Consider the following 21,742-nt stretch of genomic DNA (forward strand, 5'->3'; position numbering starts at 1 on the left):
AGGTTGTCCTCCTCACCCACCCCACCCCTCCACCATGGGTCTCTCTGCTATGGGACCACTCCCCGCTCAGCAGGCTCTTGAGCTCCAGCCCCTCTCCAGGAAATCTCATCTCCCAAAACCCTGCCCAGAACTCTAAGGTGAAGCCAGAGTTGAGGGAGCTCCTCCTCCAGTGTCAACCCGGCTCCCACCTCCCAGTGTGGGAGAAAAGCAAAGCGGGTGAGCTGGGAGGAGTGCAGGCTTTGAGGACAGGCCATTCTCCAGGTGTCAGCCTGGCCCAGGGCCAACGGTGCCTGGCAGAGAACCACAGGGCTCAGTAAGCAGAGGCCACGCAAGCCCAAAGGTCAGATTTGAGTAGGAGCCATTGTGGCCAGATGGGCTGGGGGCCTGGTTGAGGTGCCCAGAAATCCCATCAGCACCACTGGGTCCCTTAGAAGATACTCAAGTTCCCAAAACAACTGAGGGTTAGAGGCAGGGGATTAGTCAGATCTCACCTTGGACAGCAGCCCCAGCCCTGTCTCAGCCCCAGGGACACCAGGGCATCTGGCTGTCACAAGGAAGTAGGTGGCTCAAGGCCAGGTGCCTGTGCCTTGGCTGAGGGACGTGGCTCAGGTCAGTTTGCTCCATGACTCCTGGGACCCTACAGACCCCTCTCCGTGCTCTGCTGCAGTCCAGTGCACAGCACTCTGCTCTGCTGTGCCAGGCTGTGCTGTGTTGAGTTGTGCTGTGTCATGTGCTGTGTCACTGTTCCTGCAGACTCCCTGTCCGGGAGCTCTAGGGCTCTGGCACCTAAGAAGCCCCAGCCCCGAGTAAGCCTCAGGCAAGGCCTGCATCCCTGCTGCCTCCGCTTCCCTGACTCAGCCTTGAAGCTCCCGCTGACCCCTCTGCCACTCACCTACCACCCATCACCCCCACTTAGAGGCCAGGAAGCAGCAGGGGCCATCTCCCCCTTCTCTCCACCCTTTCTCTTTTCCCTCTATCCTCCAGGACACACAACTCCAACAGAAACCAGAAATCCTGCAAACTCTCTGACCCACCCACCGACCCCAGGGCACCTCCTGCCCAGGTGTTTGGCACAGGGGACGCCCTCACACCGGCCCCATCATGTGCCTTCGTGGCCCCCAGGCTGTAGCACGGGATGCCTGTCTGGCCCTGGACGTACCCTGGGCCCTGCCCTCTGCCACCACTCACAGGACAAACCCAAATAATTGCTGTCCTCCCTCTGAAATGGTGGCCATGGGGGTGCAGGGAAGGCCTCGTGTCCCTCCTGTGCCCAGGCCCCTCACCCCCACACTCTGGCTGGCTGCATCTGCTGCCCAGAGCCCTTGGTCACAAGGCGTGCAGCCTGGATCACAGTGATGGCAAGGGAGGCCCTTCCTAAGCCTAGAGATGGTCTAAACTTTCACGGAATTGCTGGTCCCAGTGCTAGCCATTGTCCCAGGTGATGCTGAGATAGCTCAAAGTGGTGCACGGGAAATGTCTAATATCAACTCTCTCCTGCAGGTAGATGATGTCTCTAGCCTGGTGACTTCCCTGGCCTTCAGCCACCACCACCCCCAGTGTCCTCAAACCTGAAGGTGCAAGCTTGCCCTGGCCCTGGTCCTGGCATAGAAAGTGCATGATCTGGTCACGTCATGCAGGTGAGGATACTTGTGTGCCAGGTGACCTCATGCAGGCATGGTGGCGCTTGTGGGGCAATCCTGTAACCTGCAGTGTGGTGGGTGGGATGGGTGTATGTGACACATGCAGGAACTACCCCTCATGGCAGTTGAGGACCCACATGTGTATTGGGTGGGGGCCAATGGGAGTGACAGGTGAGTGGGTGAGCACAGACAGGTGAATGAGTGACAGCTACACAAACCCCACCACTGAGCATGTCCCTCCCAGAGCAAAGCAGATCAGACCACAGGCCCAGCCCTGGGAGGCCCAGAGGAGCCTCAGGTCCTCAGGAAGCCTCCTGGCCCTCTTCGCCCTAGGAGGACCCCCACAAGCCGGCTCCACCTGTAGCTGTGGGCGTGGGAGGAGGACAGTGCTCTGGGGGCCAGAGAAGGAAGGAAGATGGGAGGAGGGCGGACCTCTGCTCCCTGACCCTGCTGTTGGGCCCCCTGCGGCCCTCCTGGAGCCCACATCTTTCAGCTGCAGTCTCCCAGCCTTCCTCCCCAGGTCGAAGCCCAGTAGGCCAGTGCTTTTCCACTGCAGCTGGCTGTTCCCCTTGAGGAGAGTTCCCAGATTGTGCAAAGTGAGGAAGGGTCCCCTGTCCCTGCCCCGCATGGCCCCCACTCCAGGCCTCCCCCATCTCTCCCTGTTTCTCTCAGAGGCAGAGACATCATTAAATTAAAATTTAATTTAAATATTAAAAATAAAGTTAAAAATTCAAATATACACCAACAGTAGACTGCTCTGGCTTGCATACAAAGAAGGCCATTGCCCCTTTGGGTGAGCCAGGCAAGGTCAGGGTCTAAGAAGCGCCTCTGGTGAGAAGGGGTTGTCAGGCTCTGATGACTGCGGAAGGAGTGACTCCTCCCAGGATGAGGGTCTCTGTTCTCCCAGTGCTCACTCAAGTTCCGTATTTCCAAGTCCTTCCAGGGGGCGTAACGCACATGAGAACTGCCATTTGTGTCACAGATACGTGGCCGCATGCATTTCCAGGAAATGTCCTTGGTTCGCGAACTACAGCTGGCACAGTCCAGCCCAGGGCGTTCTGTGAGCTGTAGTCTCCAGAAAGTGAATTCCAAAAAAACCTCAAAGACCATATAAGGTGGGCAGCGTAGCAGCAAGGTTTGGGAAGAGAGGAACTCTTTTGCTAGCAAAGGCGAGAGCTCGCGTGGTACCAGTAAGGTCGGCCCACGTCCCCGGAGAGAAACATTAGTGTGAGCGCACGCTAGACCCAGAAGAGTTTGCCACGGCTGCACGGTTTTCTGGGAAGTGTAGTTTTTTGGTCCCGGCGCCATTGTCCTTAAAAGTAGATAGTGGCCCTTGGTTCCGGGGTGTATCTTTCACCACAGGATGACTGTATGCCCCAGGACACTTCGCGCATGGTCCTAACTGGCCGGCTCTGGGAGACAGGCCCAGGCGGTTTAGTTTCTTAGGAAACCGAGATCGGTTTGCCCGCGGCGCTCCAGGTCCGCGCGGCCGCAGAGACTCCTGGGAAGTGTGGTCTTCCGGTACTGGCGGTTCGTTGCGCCGGGAACTTTTGTCCCCTCCGCGGATGATTCTGGGGAATGTCGATCGGCCGTGGGCGGTGCACTGGGTCCGTCCCGCGGTAGCCTCAGGTCTGAGGGCGACTCCCCGGCTCAGGGACGATTCTGGGCAGTGTCGTTGCCGGAGGTCGGCGGCCGTTGCCCGCTCACCAGCGACGCGGGGCGTCAGGTCCGCAGAGGTGCGGGCTCGGGGCGCCTGCAGGGACTGTGAGGCCCTGCTGAGGACTCCGGCCAGTGTGAGTCGCGGGGGCGGCGGCGGGGCTCAGGCCCTGGGTCTGCCCCGCGGTGTGACCCCCGCCGGTGCCTTGGCTTTTCCTGGCCTTCGTGTCCTCCTATGTAAACACGGGGTGATGACGGCGCCAACCTCTTGGCGCTGTTGTGAGAGCGAAGTGGGCTCGTGAGTAGACGCCAACCGCAGTTGTCTTTGGGTTATGTCCTCATGAAGCCGGCGCTTTGCAGTTGTGTAACCTTGAACAAATGGGTTCAGTATCTTGAAATTTCAGTTTTGTCATCCTTTAAAAAAGAGATCTGGAAAAATGTGAATGCCCACCGTGCATAGTGATGAAGAATTGAACGAGCTGATAAAGTTTTTACCGTTGTTTTATGAGGCTTTTATTTACAGAGTAATTGATTTTCCTGTCAGATGGCACCTGGTAAATGGTTAGCCCTTGGGGAGAAACACCCTGTTAGTTCCCAGGGAGAGACTGGCACCCCGGAGAGTGACTACCAATGTGCCTTTACATTATGGTGTGTCACAGGTGCCGCAAGGTAAGCCTGATTTTTCATGACTGCTTTTCCCTGACCTTCTGTGCCCTCAGGACACGGCCCATCTCCAAGATAAGAGCCTAGAAAGAGGACTCTGTTGGCCACTGGAAATTGCAGAGTAATGCCTCAGGTAAGTCGGTGTGTCCGCAAATCTTCCTGAAACACTTTATCAGGACTGTGTGTTTGCTTTGCTTCTCCTGCCTGTTCCCACCTAACCAAGTCCATTTAAGGGACTAGATCTATGGTTCCTTTCAGTATAGGAAGGATGGAGCCCACAGGAGAGCTCCAAGGTATTGTCCTCCTCACCCAGTGTTCCTCTTTTCTACAGTTTTCTGCTAGAAGACTTTCTAGTCTTGCCAACATTTTAAAACTGTAATTCACAATGCAGCTTTGGAATGTAAGGTTATTCGGTTTATGGTTGTCAAAACTGTACCATGCGGTCTCAAATGAAGAGATGTTTGCAGTCATCCTTGATTCTTCCCTTTGACTTATAACTATATTCAGATCCTCTAGTTGGAGCTAAGCTATACACCATATACAGAATCTGACCATTAGTTACCCCAGCACTACCACCACCACTACCACCCCGGTAGTGATAGCAATAAAGCCACCTGGATTATTGCGGTAGCCTCCTAGCTGGATTCCCTGCATTTGCCCTTAACCCTCATGAGTCTGTTCTCAGTACAGCTGTCACCGTGATCCTATTGTTATACAAATTCCTGTCATTCCTCAACCTAAAATTTTTCAGTAGCTCTAACTGAGTCACTTCTGCAATGACCTGTTTGTACAATTAGGCCATTACCTCCCTGATCCCACCTTCGTTCTCTGCCTCCTCATTCCTGTGAGCTCTAGCCACTGTCACCAGTTGCTGTGCCATCCACGTGGAATATTCTTCCCCCACATACACACAAGCTTGCATCCTTATCTTCTTCATGTGTTTGTTCCGTGGTTACTTTCTCAGAAAAGCTTCCCTGAATGCCTATTTGCAATTGCAGTCACCTTCCCTCGCCTAGTGCTTCCACTCCTCCATCACTGCTTTGTTTTCCACGGCGTGTGACACTCACTAGCTGATGTACTGTATGTTCAGTATATGCACGTGCTCATTGTCTGTTCCTGGTGGGAGGAATGTTTTTTCTTTTTTGTTGTCTGTTATAGCTTCAGTACCCAGAGTGTTACCTGGCACCAAATAGATGCTTAGTAAGTAATTGTGGAGTGAATAAGATGAGTAATGAAGAACTGGTGGGGCAGAATCATGGCATGGAAGGTGAAGCTTGCACAGGAGAGGATGTGAGTAGCAGATTTACATGTTGGGTGAAGTCTGTTTTCTTGGAGAAATTAGATAATTAGAATTGAAAAACTGGTGTGGTGGCACATGCCTGTTTTTCCAGCTATTCGGGAGGGTGATGAGTTGAGAAAATTTCTTGAACCCTGTGGTGTGAGGCTGCAGTGAGCTATGATTATGTCACTGTACTCCAGCCTGGCGGCAGAGCAAGGAAAAAGTAGCAGCTAAAGTGAACTAATGCCAAAACCATTGATTGGTTCATCTTCTAAACACTTAGGAAGTATCTGTTAGGAAAAGTTGTACATGGATATCGGTGTACACTGACACACAGGACTTCATGATCTAGTGCAGTATTGTCTCAGAGAACTTTCTGCAGTGGTGGAAGTGCTCTGCATGTGTACTGGTCAGTACAGTAGCCACCAGCCCCATATGACTATTGAGTACTTGAACTGTGGCTTAAGCAACTGAGAAACTGAATTTTAAATTTTACTTATTTTATTTTTACATTTTAATTAGTTTAAATATATGTAGCCAAATTGCCTAGTGGCTACTGCATTGAGGATTGCAGCACTGGTAGAAAAGTAAGAAAGCATAAGAAATTAAAATAAGTGCTAGGACAGATAGCCTGTGTTCTTTTGGGGACAGAGATGAGTGAACACCCCAGGCTGCCCAGGCAACTGAAGGTGAAGAAGGAAGCATCCCTGGCTCTAACTTGTAATAACCTGTTCATCATAAAGCTATGAGAAATGTTTTTTTGATTTGGGATAAAGGGAATTAACTAACACAGTGGCAACTCCAATTAACAGGTGAATTTAGGATAAATTATGTATAGCAAATTGAACTGTAAGGTCTTACTTGATTATTTGGAAAATGTATGTATTGGATTGTATCTGGTTGGCTATAAAAAGGATGAGATTTCTTCCTGTCCTTTTAATCTCATTAGTGGATTGCCTGTGAAGTGCATCACAGTTGATTTAATGCTTATTAAGTAATAAAACTGTGTTCTTCTTTTTCTACATTTGTGGAGAGGATTTTCTGCCATTGGCAGGATATTTGAATTTTAATTATTTTCCCAACACCTGGCAAAAGTAAATTCTGCCTTTAAAACCAAAGACCAGTATCACTGGTGAATATGCATGCAAAATACCCAAATAGTGTAATACAATGCTGAATTAACTCTCAGAGCTAAAAAATTACCACAGGCAAGCAGTCTGTTTCCCAAATCAAAGACAGTAATAATGCTGTATTAAATAGATGTATTTTTTGTACATATTAAATTTGACTAGCCAATAAACTATTATTGAATATTTAAGCTTCCAAAGTTTTACTAAAAAGTAATATTGTGAAGTGAGTACTATTGAAAGGAATTTCTAAGCCACATCTGTGAACATTTCCTTAAGAGTATTTTCTTTGAAATGTACCCCTTTATTTTTTTCCCTTTACTTTCAGGTCCTATTTAAGGACTATCTAAGGCAGTGGTCCCCAACCTTTTTGGCACCAGGGATAGGTTTTGTGGAAGACAGTTTTTCCACAGAAGCGGGAGGTGGTGGTTTGGGAATGAAACTGTTCCACCTCAGATGATCAGGCATTAGTTCAATTCACATAAGGGGCGTGCAACCTTGATCCCTTGCATGCGCACTTCACAGTAGGGATTGTGCTCCTATGAGAGTCTAATGCCATAGCTGATCTGACAGGAGGCGGGGCTCAGGTGATAATAGTCATTTGCCTCCCACTCATCTCTTGCTCTGTGGCCTGATTTCTAACAGGCCACAGACTGGTACCAGTGGTTAGGTAGCCCTAACCATCAGGGGGTTAGGGACCCCGATCTATGGCATGAAACCATCCTTCAGTCTTTTCACCCAGGGGTCTCATATTTTAATGTCTATCAGTACAAAGTTTAAGTATACACCATAAATATATTTTTCTTTTTTGTTTATGAATCAGTTATGTGTATATTTTAGTCCATTGGTGCTGCTATAACAGAATACCACAGACTGAGTAATTTATGAACAATATAAATTGACTTCTCATGGTTTTGGAGCCTGGGAAGTCCAAGATCAAGGGGCAGGCATCCAGCAAGAGCCTTCTTGCTGTGTCCTTTTATGGTGGAAAGGCGAAGAGAAGAGAGAGAACCAAAAAGGGGCCCAAACTCATTTTTTAAATAAGGAAGTCACTCCTAATGATGATGACATTAATCCATTCATGAGGGCAGAGCCCTGAAGGCCTAATCATCTCCTAAGGTCTCACCTCTCAAAACTGTTACAATGGTGATTAAATTCAATACATGCGTTTTGGGGGTCACAATCAAACCATAACAGTGTATTTCTATCAGTCTTTAATATAAAGGTTTTTTTTTTTTTTTTGAGACAGTCTTGTTCTGTTACCCAGGCTGGAGTGCAGTGGTGCAACCTCTGCCTCTTGGGTTCAAGCCATTCTCCTGCCTCAGCCTCCCAGGGTAGTTGGGATTACAGGTGTGAGCCACCACACCCAGCTGCCCATTTTTTTGAGCCTTAGTGGATCATCCTGAGTATCCCATTTGAGAGACAATTGCTTTACCCTCATTTTTTAATTACTTACCTAGCACTTAAGCTGTAAAAGATATAACTAAATACTTGACTCTGTGCTGTCAAATGTCAAATGCTGATTTTTAAAAATTCATCTATTTCTGTAACTTTTAGCAAAATTAACTCTACTGAAGCAAAGCTCTCATATTTGTTTCTCACCCTTATTGTATAATAATTCTAAGCACATAACTGTCCCCCTTATTGTACAATAATTCAAACTACATAACTGTCCTATTATTACTTAACTGAGATCACATTCCAAGTCATTGCCACAACTCCTGAATCTTGTTCCACCCACAACCAGGCTAATTTTACCCTTCAGTGACAGAAGAGGCCTGGGCAATGGCTGAGCCTAAATATATTTGCTATTTCAGGTGACATTTAGTGATGTGGCTATAGACTTCTCTCATGAAGAGTGGGGATGGCTCAATTCTGCTCAGAGGGACTTATACAAGGATGTGATGGTCCAGAATTATGAGAACCTTGTCTCTGTAGGTAAGGATATCACCCCTTCCACTCCAATAGGGGACACCTTTCTTTTGCCACCCTGAATTGCTGGAGACACTCCTAAGTAAATGGCTGAATTTCTGTAGCATGTTCCCAAGGAAATGTGCAGCTCCGCTGTGCCCTGCCTGAAGTTTATCTTTCCATTTCAATGAACACCCTTCATCCCTTCCCGTGGTCCCTCTTGTGATGGCCTCTCATAATAGAGGACCACGGCTTAAACAATTCTATATTCTTCCTGTAAGCAGGTCTTTCCGTAACTAAGCCACATGTGATCACGTTATTGGAGGATGGAAAAGAGCCCTGGATGATGGAGAAAAAACTGTCAAAAGGTTTGATTCCAGGTGAGTCATGGTGAATGAAACAAAGGAAGATTTTGTTTAAAAAGGGTCGCAAACTCTTTATAGTGAGTTTATAATGAGTGTGGAGGCATTTTAGGTATACTGTCTTCAAAGATCTCAGATAGAAATGAAAAATTGTGGGATATTTAGCTTAGATTTTCAAAACAATTGTTCCTCTATCCCAAATTATTATCTGTATCACTCATGTCATCTAATCAAGGTTAGAGGTTTTTGCCTTCATAATAATTCAATTGTTACTGTATTCATGACAGTAAGGCAAATTATTCTTTCTTAAATCTACTTGAAGAAAAACATACCGATAGTTTTAGGCTAAGAAAAGCTGTCAATTAGATGGGAAATCACTTTTCTAAAGCTGAGCGTTGTAGATGAAATATGAACATATTAGAGGAAAAAACGAACATATATAAATATGTTTCTAGGAATAATATTTTCTAATTTCCAGTAAATGACATGATTCAAACAGTTTCTTCATAACCTCAGAGAGCCTAAATCTTTGTCAGCTATAAAGAGCATTTAGATTATTGTGTTTTTACTGCAACTGTTTAGTAATATCAATTCTGTATTTTAAGCATGTTAATCTGGCAGCAAATTGAGATTAATTGAATGTCGGAGAAAAAGGCTATGAGACAAAATGGAATCTTTCGTACATGAATATAGGCACAAAATGATGGCTTGGAATCCAGAATGCCTTCCACATTTTATTTCTGATAATTTCCTTTTTTTCCGTACTATTTCATCCATTAAATATATTTTTCCCATTTCCATTATCACACTGTGTTCCCACTTCTGTGAACTTTGTATTATCTGCTCCATTTGAGCACTGTTCAGAAATCATTGAAATATTTGAGTTGTCAGAACTATGTGTTTTCTGGGGGCTTCATTTCTAATCCAATTCTCTTAATTCCACTGTAGAAGTTTCTTTTCAAGAATTAAAAAAAAAAAAAAAAAAAAGCAGTGCTTTGCTTTCTTGATGTATTTCAGATTGGGAATCAAGATGGGAAAACAAGGAATTATCAACAAAGAAGGATATTTATGATGAAGATTCACCCCAAACAGTAATAATAGAAAAAGTTGTAAAACAAAGTTATGAATTTTCAAATTCTAAGAAGAATTTGGAATATACAGAGAAGTTGGAAGGGAAGCATGGAAGTCAGGTAGATCATTTCAGACCAGCAATTCTCACCTCTAGAGAAAGCCCCATTGCAGACAGTGTTTACAAATACAATATATTTAGAAGCACCTTTCATTCAAAGTCTACTCTTTCTGAACCACAAAAAATTTCTGCTGAAGGGAATTCATACAAATATGATATATTAAAGAAGAACTTACCAAAAAAGTCAGTTATAAAAAATGAGAAAGTCAATGGTGGAAAGAAACTTTTGAATTCTAATAAAAGTGGGGCAGCCTTCAGCCAGGGCAAATCTCTTGCCCTTCCCCAGACTTGTAATAGAGAGAAAATCTACACATGCAGTGAATGTGGGAAAGCCTTTGGCAAACAGTCAATCCTCAATCGCCATTGGAGAATTCATACAGGAGAGAAGCCCTATGAATGTCGTGAATGTGGGAAGACGTTTAGCCATGGCTCATCCCTTACACGACATCTGATAAGCCATAGTGGAGAGAAACCTTACAAATGTATTGAATGTGGGAAGGCCTTTAGCCATGTCTCATCACTTACTAACCATCAGAGCACTCACACTGGAGAGAAACCATATGAATGTATGAACTGTGGAAAGTCTTTTAGTCGTGTGTCCCATCTTATTGAACATCTAAGAATTCATACTCAAGAAAAACTCTATGAGTGTCGTATATGTGGAAAGGCCTTCATTCATAGGTCATCTCTCATTCACCATCAGAAAATCCATACTGGAGAGAAGCCTTATGAATGTAGAGAATGTGGGAAAGCTTTCTGCTGTAGCTCACACCTTACTCGACATCAAAGAATTCACACTATGGAGAAACAATATGAATGCAACAAATGCCTGAAAGTCTTTAGTAGCCTCTCATTTCTTGTTCAGCATCAGAGTATTCATACTGAAGAAAAACCCTTTGAATGCCAGAAATGCAGGAAATCCTTCAACCAGCTTGAATCACTGAATATGCATTTGAGAAATCACATTAGATTGAAACCCTATGAATGCAGTATATGTGGGAAAGCCTTCAGTCATAGGTCATCCCTGCTTCAGCATCACAGAATTCATACTGGAGAGAAACCTTATGAATGTATTAAATGTGGGAAGACCTTCAGCTGTAGTTCAAACCTTACTGTACATCAGAGAATTCATACTGGAGAAAAGCCATATAAATGTAATGAGTGTGGGAAAGCTTTTAGCAAAGGCTCAAATCTTACTGCCCATCAAAGAGTACATAATGGAGAGAAACCCAATAGTGTGGTAAGTGTGGAAAAGCCTTTAGACCATATGAATCACTATACATGTGAGAAATCTTACAGAAGAGAAACTATATGAAGCAGTGTTTATCATGGTAAATTTCATTCCTAGATTCTCCCTTATTTAACATTAGAAAAATTTATACTGGGGAAAGTCTTATGAATGTGGTGAATATAGGAAGACTTTTTAGCAAAGATGCAGGCCAGTTTGTTTATTAGACTTTATACTGTAGAGAAATCATATGAAGACCATAAATGTGGGAAAGCCTTTGTCAGTATTAATCCCTTAATTGACATAAGTATACTCATACTAGGATAAAACCCTGTACCTGTAGCAAATGTGGGAAAGACTATAGGCAATAGGAATCTTTTACAAACTCCTACAGGAGAGAAGCTGTATGGATGTAGAAAATTTAGAAATTGAGGGAAGTCTTCAGTTCCAAGTGTATCCTTTATTCTACAGCAGAGAACTCAAAATGGAGAGAAATCTCATTTAAGAGATGTAGTAACGTGTTCACTAAGAGTGTTTATCTTGCTACACATCAGAAGATTAATGGTAGAACAACCTGAAGGATTTAGGAGTTATGTGTAAATCTTTGCAGTCATGCTATTTGTAAACTGGATTCTACAGGAGAGCAAATAAACATTATAATAAAATATGCATTTCTCAGAGCAGTAGCTTGCAGTTTCAGTTGAGTTATACTTAGAAATTCTTTTTAGCTAGTGGGCATGTGAAGATATTTAGTCACCCAGAGGAGCCAGTAAGTGTTATAATATTGAAAATTAAAGCTGCAAAAGAAATAAAGTGATGTTAATAAAAGTTTTGGCATCTAATAAAATAATTGTGTATATCACAAACTCTTTCACTGTGACTATTTCTTGTAAAAAAAAAAAATTTCAATAAGATTAGCCTTAGCATATCCTTTAATGGGAGACTAGCAAACCTAGAGAAAAATGACCTGCCCTTTATACTAAGAATAGCAGTATTTTGATGAGGATTATTCAGAGTCAATTTCCAGTAGGCTTAATCAAATACATTTCAAGAAAATTTACTGAGCATCACTCGTGTATTATTACACAGGGATGGGATACAGGAATCCAGTAGTTCTGAGCTTTAGTGGTGTGTCAAAATCAGTAGGAGGGCTTGTTAAAGCACAGATTGCTAAGTCTGAATCTTAGAGTTTCTGTATGAGTTGATTTGAATTTGCATTTTTCATGTGTTCTTAGGTGACACACTGTTTGTCCAGAAAGCACATTTTGATAACCATTGTAATAATGAACAAAACAAATCTGATCTTTTTCTCACAGGGATGTTATCTGACAAGAAAGATGGATAGCAAATAAATTTGAAGTAATGGTTTACAAGTGCTATGAGGACATAACCAAGAAACAACATACTATAAGAGATCAGAGCAGTCTTAGCGAGATGTGATTTTTGAAATGAATCCTAATGATGAACACTATGTAATGAGTACTACTCATGTAGCTGTGTGCATCCCTGCATGTGCCTGTGCGTGTGTGTATGTGGTGTGCTGGGTGTTAATCTAGGTAAAGCAGACAGTCGAGTTCTGTCATACTTGCTGCAGCTGGATTCCATGTTCCCTTGTCTAGTTTCAGATTCTGTGGCTTTGAGGTAGTGCTGCCGGCAGCATCATTGGTTTCAGCAACCATCATTTCTCTATCCCTGAGTCATAGTTACAGGAGTTTACCTTGAAATCACTAGCCCAGAAGTGTTCCCATTACTTTTACAGCCCAACTACCAATTTTGAAAGCACTAATTTGCAGCAATATATGTCTTGAAATAGTTAAGAGAGATTTTGTTCTCTGCACTGAAACTTGACAGATAATTATGGTTTGTAAGGAGGCAGGATGGCTTCAAATATTCTAAGTTCAAGATAAGAAATGGAACAGTCTCACTGGCCTTGTGATTAGAATCCTATCTTGTGATTAGAAAGGTAATGCAGATCAATTTGATTTGGAGTGTATGGACACTGAAGCAAGTGAAGGGTTGTGATATGGATTATGCTTCAGATTTTGTTCTTTATCTCAGGTGAGAGTAGTAAGATATGTTATTTTAAAAAGGAACATTATGTTATAGATATGATAATTCTGGTGTGGAATGAGTGATAAGGTTTCTGACTTTCAACAAAATGTATCTCTTCTGATATACGTGCTACCTTAACAGCCAAAGCACAGAGGCATATTCCAATAGCAATTTGCAAGAGACAGTAGGTTTGGAATGGGGTGGTAAACTTTTACTATTTTGCAGGAATTTTATCTTTCATTTGATTTATTTTTAATCATGAAATTTATATTGAAATTCTGTGGAACACTGAAGGATCTTTGGAAGATTTATAATTAAGGAAGGGCCAGGTGTAGTGGCTAATGTCTGTACTCCCAGCACTTTGGGAGGCCAAGGCAGGAGGATTGCTTGAGGCCAGGAGTTCGAGACCAGCTTGGGCAATATAGCAAAACTCATTAGTCTGTTAAAAAAAAAAAAATTACCCAGGTGTAGGCACACACCTGCAGTCCTAGCTATTCAGGAGGCTGAGTGGGGAGGGATTGTTTGAGTACAGGAGTTTTAAGGTCACAGTGAGCTATCATCACACCACTGCTTTCCAGCCTGGACAGCAGAACACCACCTTGTCTCCAAAGTAAATAAATACAATTAAGGAAGCATGATGTGGTATCAAACAGTTGCAAGTATGGATAGACTGGCTACCACATATATACTTACGGGATAATGAGAGTAGCTTTCTTTTCTCCCATTCTGTGTCCTTTCTCTGCTCTCCCAAGCACCTGGTACCACAAAGATGAAGTAGTCCTATAATGCCCAGATTTTGTTTCCGCTACACATAGTTTAATGCTACCATGTCACTTTGTTATGAGAGGATTCATCGAAATACCTGTGATTTGTCATTTAAAAAGCATGGGCATACACATGATAATGCTTTACGTTTCTGGATTTAAAGTGCCTTCACAATACAGAACTGGGAAAAAGAAGGCCGTCTTTTTAAATGAAGATAGTTCTAAGAGAGCAATAAGAGACTATTACTTTATGATAGAAGGTTGGGCTGATGTCATAATGATGTTATGATGTCACTGACATCATATTATTTCCTCAGTCATATGTATTAACCATTTCTTGAGCATCCACTATGGGCTTAATACATAAGAAACACTCCATACCCTTTAAGAGCCCTGAGGTGTGTGTGTGTGAACAGCATTAAACTTTGGAGTCATGTTACCTGGGTTTAAATCCAAGTTGCATGTATACTGGCTTTGTGTGACCTTGGACAAACTATTTCACTGTCTTGCCTCAGTTTCTCCAGCTGTAAAATGGTAATAAAGCTATCTCACAGCATTATTATGAAGATTAAATGCATTAATTGGTGCAAAGTGTTTACAACAATGCCTGGCCCCTCAATAGCATTCAGTAAGTATTAGCTATTAATTACATCATCATTGTCTTCTCATGGTTGCTTCATCATTCTGCTCTCAAATGTCACATCTAATCACTTGTCACTCCTATGTGTTTACTGTTTAACATTTTTAGAGGAGAGCTCTTACAAAACCCCCCGATTAACTTCCAACGAATTCTTGAGTATCTGAGCCATTTTGAGGGAGGGAATGTTTCCTGCCCTAAATAATCTGAGGAGAAACAGAGAGACCAGGTAGGAGATGAGATGGGAACCTAGCAGGTCTATGGGAAGGAAGAAGGGTGCCCTACAGATTTGGAAAATGGGCTGAGTGAAGGAGGCATCAGGCTTCCACATGAAGGAAAGGGGAGGCTTTACCCAGAAACCAGAAGCCTACAGGTCTTCATCATCATCTCTGAATACAGAGTCCTGTGGGCTGGGTGCCACTGCTTTCACTCTTCCTAAATGGAGGTTACAGCCTGTCACTGAAGGTCACTGATGCCTGGAAAGTCAAACAGTTTCCTTGTTAGCCTTGGGCCAGTCAGATGTGATTAGAGCTCAGTTGGTAAACATCTAGAAAGAAGCAAGGCACATATCACTGAGCACTTCCTGGGAACTTAATTTTTTGCTGCTGAAGGGGAGTCAGTCTTTAAACAAATTGCAATTGTGTTAGAGAAAAAAGCTTTATATGCAAAAGTAATTGATGCAAGATACAAGACAATGACAAGGCCATATGGCCCAAGAGGTGCAGAGTGTAAGCATTCTGGCATCAAAGATAAATAGGGAAAAATTATAATGATCATAATACAATACCGTTAATAGCAGCAGCAGCTGGGCCTTGTGTTTGCACTGTGTGCTGCATTCAGACAATTAAATGTTCTACGCTCTGGACCCAAATTCTTAGGTGTGAATTCAGCCTATTGGGACTGTCGCTTACTTACTCTATAAACTTGGGGAAGTCACTTCATTTCCCAATTTTTCCATCAAAACAAAAATAATTCCCATCTTACCAGCTGGTTGTGAGAATTAAAAGATTTATAAAGCAAGCAACAAAATGCCTCTGCATGGAAGTTTGTTGCTGTGTTTTTCCTGATTTTAATAATCTTACCACATACTGTAAGGTAAATGCCATAATCATCTTCATGCTAGTGACCTGAGTCTCTCTCAGAGTCACACATCTTAGGAATATAGGGTACATTTGAACATTCAGTAAAAGACCACACAATATTGCCCTCCTAGGACAGATCTCAGAAGACTGGGGTTTCTCTTGGCAACCATACAGTCTCTCTTGCCTCCCTGAACAAAAAATGTCTCCTTTGGCCATGCTGTTCCTTCTGCCTAGAATGTGTCCCATACCCCATTTATTACCACGCTTACCTGCTGAGGGAGTCCTGCCTACCTTGCAAACCTCACTAGGTGTATCAAAGATGAACAAAGCTGGACATTAATGATAGTGGTGAGAACGGACTTTAATTGGTAATAACTATTGCAACGGGGAAAGGAATTTGGCATGAACTGAACCCAGCTTTGATTTGTACAGAGGTGAATGAGTATGTTAAAGGAAGGGTGAGGAAATAGGGAGGGGGTGGAGAACAGGGGCTCAGTAGAGTCAGAAAAGTGAAAAATTACAAAACACAGGAAGGGAGGGGGCTGGTCTAGGTGCAGTCTATCTGGGTTTGCTACTGGCACTTGAGTTAGGCTCCTATCCTCCCACAGAGACTGGGAGACAGGGGTCTTATCTTCAGGTGTTGGCTGGAAGAAATTCTTTGGACAGCCTTGAGTTTTTCAGGCCAGCACTTTAAAAGTCATTAGAAAGTGTTAGTGTTGTTCAAGTCTTAATAGGCAAAAGTTGACAGGCCTATTAAAGAAGGCTCAGAGGGGCCTGGCTAGAGTTTGGTCAAAGAGAAATCTTTGTCAGGTATCACCTCAGGCTTCCCCAGCCCACTGAGGAGGAATGGTGGTGAAGAAGAAGAAAGAACATAGGCTCAAGGGATCAACATACAGGGTGTGAGTTTCAGCCAAGAGTTGTGTGACCCTGAGAAGGTAACTTAAGTTTTCCAAACCTCAGGTTCCTTTTCTGTAAAGCAGGAATAATAGAACTTAACTCTGAGGAAATTTGGATTAAATGAAGTGCTACATAACAAGTTACCCTCAGAACTCAATAAATGTAGTTATTATTGTTATTTAGCCTCTTTGCTTCCACACCACCCTGGAAAACCCAACCAAGTCCTGATCTCTACTTTTGTAAGTGTGCCACATTCCCTGCACAAAGATTCCAGAAGATAAGAAATACTTAATCTAGAGCTAGAAAGGCCAAAGAAAAAAAAAAAAAAAAGACTCTCCTAGTAGGTGACGTTGACATTGGTGCAGAACAGGGAAGGATGCAAGGAAGGAGAGGAGAGGCAGAGGCACTGCAGAGATCTGGACTCAGTGTCCCAGGCAGAGAGAAACACTGGAAGTGGGAAAGAGCTTAGAATGATCAGGACAGCTTGGCAGGAGAGCAGTGAGCAAAGGAAGATGGAGTAGAGGGCAGATTTATAGGCCTAAGGATGTATTTCCCTAGAAATAGCATCCAGAGGGATGTTCCTTGCACAGTGCTGGGCAATGGGAACACACATCACACAGCCGTCTCTGATACTCTCATCTAGAAAGAATGATGGTTAATATTTCCCCTTTAAGCCTTCCTTGAGGAAAATGGAGGTGAAGGATAGCAAGGTAGCTTGCACAAGGCCACAGCCCTGAGATAAGGCACAGCATGATCCAAACATGTCTCTGGATTCTGCAGGCCATGCTCTCCTGAGGATCTGCACATGCCACTGTACATGAATGGGGGATACTAAGAAGTTATAGTTCATACTTCCCCACCATATACCACCGATTGCCAGAAAGAGGAACTTTCTTTTGTAATACTTGATTTAAGTCTAGGACTCTGGACTGAGAGTGACCCTATCAGCAGGAAGAGAAGGCCTGAAGAATCCCAGGATGCCACGATCCTCCATGTCAGTGTGCCACAGCCATGTGGTTGAGGGTCCAAGAATGTGAGACTAGTTAACACACCTGTGCTAGGAGGGAGGCGACTGTTATCAGTACTTCACTCAGCTGAACTCTCTCCCAGGCCCTACAAAGGTGTCTAGATGAGTCCTATCCTCGTTACTGGCCTTCCTAGCTTGGTCCCAAAGAGCCACCTGCTCCCCTTGGGTGGTGTGGTCAGACAGGTCATGTGACAAATGAAAGTCCACCATAGCAGTGCCAATAGTGCAGCCCGCAATAATGCAGGCTGCAGGAAACACTCCTGTCCTAGGCTGTCATTTGGGCATATGAAGCACATCCTTCTAGGTAATGTAGCTTTTCATATTCTTTGAGGCAATGGCTAAGTAGCACCCAGGGGGCCACTAGGAAGGAGCATCAAAAGACTCTTATGAAGAGAGTGGTACTTCATTTCTTAAAGGTGAGTACCCAGTTTTCCATATTTTACTGCCTGCAACAGATCACATAAATATTTAGAGATATATTATTTCAGATACTATGAAATACTACAAAACCAAATATGTGGAGTATGATTTCAGGGAAAATGACCAAATAGGAAGTGCCACGAATCTGCCACTGTACCTGAAAAACTATTCTGGCATCTTTCTGAAGTGACTATGTTGCAACTCCAGAATTTATTTCAATGCTTGTAATTTCCAGCTTGCCTAATAAATTACAATTTGTGTTGATTGCAGCCATCAGAGTGGTATTGGCTACACATTCCTCACTCCCAGCTCCATGGCAAGCAGCTTTGGGGATGGGAATGTCATTCTGGTACAGATTTCTGGAGCCAGGGTGGGCAGCAAGTACCTTATCCCACAGATACTGAGGTTTTGTGTTCTGGCTGTTGATTGGTGCTTCTAACCTTGTGGGCTTGTAGGCTAGCCATCATTGTTTCAACCCCCACTGGATGGAAGTGGCTTTCACGAGATATAAAAGAATTGCACCTATTTTTTTGTGTGTCTTCAAAAATAACTACATATACAGAAGAATTCAGAAAGCCACCTCACATGCCCATGGAAAGATACAAGCACTGAAAAGACCTTCTTCAGCTTTCACTTTAGGCTGATCTCTGGCACATAGTTATACCATAATAATGAAAACAAAGGCAAAAATGCAGCAAATCCAGGGAAAGGTGGGGGGAAATATGATTTCCAGAGTTATCACATGGTAAGATTCAAATGCCCAGTCTTCTACAACAACAACAAAAACCTGAAGGCATGCCAAAAAAAAATAAATAAATAAAAGTATGGCCCAATTAAAGGAACAAAATGAATGGAGAGAAAACATACTTGGAGAAACCCAGATGTCAGTCTCACTAGAAAAAGACAACTGTCTTAAAGATGCTTAAAAAGCTAAAGACATGAACAAAGGAAAAAGATGTATGAGCAAACTGAGGATAGAAATAAAGAGATAAAATGATTTCTAAAAATAACGAAAAATTCTGGATCAAAATTTACAGTAATGGAAACAAAAAATACGAATACAATAAAGGGATTCAAAAGACAAGCAATCAGAAGAGAGATTCAGCAAACTCAAAAATAGGAAAATATAAATTATCAATATAAAAAATAATGAGGATTGGAACTTTAGCACAACAACAATTTTGGAATCCCTGAAGGGGAAGAGAAAGAAAGGGGCAGAGAAAATACTTGAAGACATAATGGCTGAAAAATCTCCAAATTTGATGAAAGACATGAATTTGCCAACCCAGCAAGAGTTCACCATGAATGAACTCTAAGTAGGAGAATTGCACACTGAGACACATAATCAAATGTCAAAAGCCACAGACAGATAATCTTGAAAATAGGAAGAGAAGCAACTCCTCTCATACAGGGGATCCTCAAGACTATTAGCCAGTGTCTCATCAGAAACCTTGGAAGCTAGAAGGAAGTGGGTCAATAAACATAAAGGGTGAAGAAAAAAAGCTGTCAATAGAGAAGTTTATATTCAGCAAAATGTTCTTGAAAAATTATGGAGAAATTCACATATTCCCAGATAAACAAACAAACAAACAAAAAGCTAAAGGAAGTCTATCAGGTTAAAATTAAAAGAAGCTAAAATGTACCTAATGACAAAACTCCATGGACATAATCAGTACTGGAGCTCAAATTACAGTTATACCGGGGGATCCCATTAAATTTAAGCATTGTGCCTCTCCTATCTTAAGAAAGTCACTATATGTAAAATAGAGAAAAAGTAGGAATGCCTCACTTTAAGTGTACCCTTGCCTATATTTCCCAAGTCATAATACCCATTGCCCTAAAATATCCCCTATTGGAGCATAGATGCTCTAACATAAATCATAAATTAAGGTAGGTCTTTTACAAACTGGCTTGATAAAATGGGACCCCATGAATACCCAGTTAAAATAGTTAATCTGGTCCAATATAGGGTACAGCAGGGCCTTCAAGGGTTAAAACCTAATTAATAAAAAGGCAATTATCCCAACTCCTCCTCTATTTGATATCGCAATCTTGCCTGTTAAACCTGGGGGATAAAAAAAGGGTAAAGTGCCTCATGGTGCATTACTATAACCTTAACAATGTGTTTCCACCAATTAGGGCCCCCATACAAAACAGCTAATATTATTAAAATTACTGATTCTATTAAATCAATAACAAGCAAATATTTTGCTTTTATAGATTTGGAGAGTGTGTTCTGTTCCAGGCCTATTTCAATAGCCTCTCAACTACAGTTCACCTTCATTTCTGAAGGGACACAATACTCCTGTTTCAGGCTACCTGTGGGGTACCTCAGCAGCTCTGCCATCACACACAGTCTTTGCAAGATAGATCATAGCTGCATCCATTTTTCTCCAGGAGCACAGGGCGGAAGGCTGGATCGAGGGTGCTTATTTTCCTTGGACTCAATGACCATAGAGACTGTCCCATGCTTCAGGCAGCTACTCAACTGTTATGGCACCCATTTGAGCCGAGACTTCCACAAACAAAAACAGAAGATCTGTTAAGTGCACTGCACACCATTCTAGTAACTATTGGTCTCCTTACTGCTGGTTGGGATGATTCACTGGTTTTCAATTCAGAGGTCTACACTCCCCAAATAAGCCTCAACCAAACATGGCAAATGCTGAGTTGCACATCAACTTGAGAGGGTACCCATTTAAAAAGGACACCCAAGTCCACATCTCAGATGATTTCACCCTTGCCCTGAAGCTCACTGCTGGAGATGACATTGCCCCAGCCCAAGACTTTGCCATTGTAGATGACTTTACCTCTTGTGCCAGGGACAACTTCACCCCAGATATGAAAACCTCTGTCCCAGTGGTGCCTATGGAGTGCCTCTCCTAAGGCATGCATTAAGCATGGGATATTTATGCTTTTCTCCCTTGAATGTTAAAGGTTCTACTATGTTTCTGAGCTTGCTGTCTGCCTAACCTATGATTCTGGTATATTCCTTGCTCTTTGCCAAAATGTACACCCTACACTTCCATGTCTAACAGGAAATCTAGTAGAGGTTACTACTATCTATGCCATTCTAAAAATTAGTGGAAATTATTGCTTTCCTCAGGAGGCATCTGCCTCAAATCAGTCAACCCCTTCTCCCCCTAGAAAGAGTACCATTTACTCCCTGATGCCTTTTCCTACTCTCACCCTGCATCTCCTACTATGATCACTCTTTCCCCTTGATCACACACAAATGCCACTAACCTTTACATATACCCTACTATCATTTCATACCCTCCAACATTACAACTGCCAAACCTGTCACTTTGACCTCAACATGTTTCTAATGCACTTAATAACACTACCAAGATATTGTTAGTGACCCTAAAGATTTCAGAACTACTGTCTTGGATAATACCATATAAATAAATGAAAAAACTCCCAAAGCACCATTTGCTTAAATCCACCACCTGCCTTCATTCCTCACCAGGGATGGCTACATGTTATGACCAAGTCAACCGATGGGCTTACCACTTGTGCCCAGGAGCCAACCACCAGTGGCCAGTTCCCCACCCTGAGGCCTCCTTCCAATGATATTCTCATGGGTACAGTATACTCTGAATAATGGCACATTTGGTTTTTTTTGTGGCTCGAAATCACAGGCACAGCACCTTACGTATTTTTCCTTGCCAATCACCCTGTGTGTTTTCCCTAATAAAATCTGGTAAACAGTGGTTACACTGGGGATTGCCATGGTTCTTTGTCCACTGGGTACTTCCCTGTTTCCGTTAACCCAGACACAAGGCAAAATGGGCAGTGTTTATCC

General features: G+C 43.1%; 3 protein-coding genes across 26 annotated transcripts in view; 1 reads left to right on the forward strand and 2 right to left on the reverse strand.

Moving 5' to 3' along the window:
• The window catches only part of SCGB2B2 (secretoglobin family 2B member 2), a 197,422-nt gene that overhangs the window by 159,013 nt on the left and 16,667 nt on the right, over positions 1–21,742 (reverse strand). The window lies entirely within an intron of this gene.
• On the reverse strand, positions 1,423–3,170 carry LOC129021055 (uncharacterized). Its single transcript, XM_063657388.1, has 3 exons — positions 2,381–3,170; positions 2,087–2,208; positions 1,423–1,599 (listed from the first exon to the last, which is right to left on the reverse strand). The coding sequence occupies exons 1-3, from the start codon at positions 2,946–2,948 to the stop codon at positions 1,423–1,425; spliced, it is 867 nt and encodes a 288-aa protein (XP_063513458.1). The 5' UTR covers positions 2,949–3,170.
• LOC129019725 (zinc finger protein 181) lies at positions 3,128–11,921 on the forward strand. Of its 24 annotated transcripts, none has more exons than XM_054462902.2 (6): positions 3,132–3,269; positions 4,016–4,092; positions 5,118–5,249; positions 8,183–8,303; positions 8,561–8,656; positions 9,656–11,921. In XM_054462902.2, the coding sequence occupies exons 2-6, from the start codon at positions 4,084–4,086 to the stop codon at positions 11,140–11,142; spliced, it is 1,845 nt and encodes a 614-aa protein (XP_054318877.2). In that variant the 5' UTR covers positions 3,132–3,269; positions 4,016–4,083; the 3' UTR covers positions 11,143–11,921. The 24 variants fall into 24 exon arrangements, with proteins under 24 accessions (XP_054318882.2, XP_054318877.2, XP_054318872.2 ...); XM_054462897.2 differs by having other exon boundaries at positions 3,134–3,269; positions 8,558–8,656; XM_063657529.1 differs by having other exon boundaries at positions 3,149–3,269; positions 8,558–8,644.

The sequence above is a fragment of the Pongo pygmaeus genome, chromosome 20 (genome assembly GCF_028885625.2).
Source record: "Pongo pygmaeus isolate AG05252 chromosome 20, NHGRI_mPonPyg2-v2.0_pri, whole genome shotgun sequence".
Taxonomy (NCBI): Eukaryota; Metazoa; Chordata; class Mammalia; order Primates; family Hominidae; genus Pongo; species Pongo pygmaeus.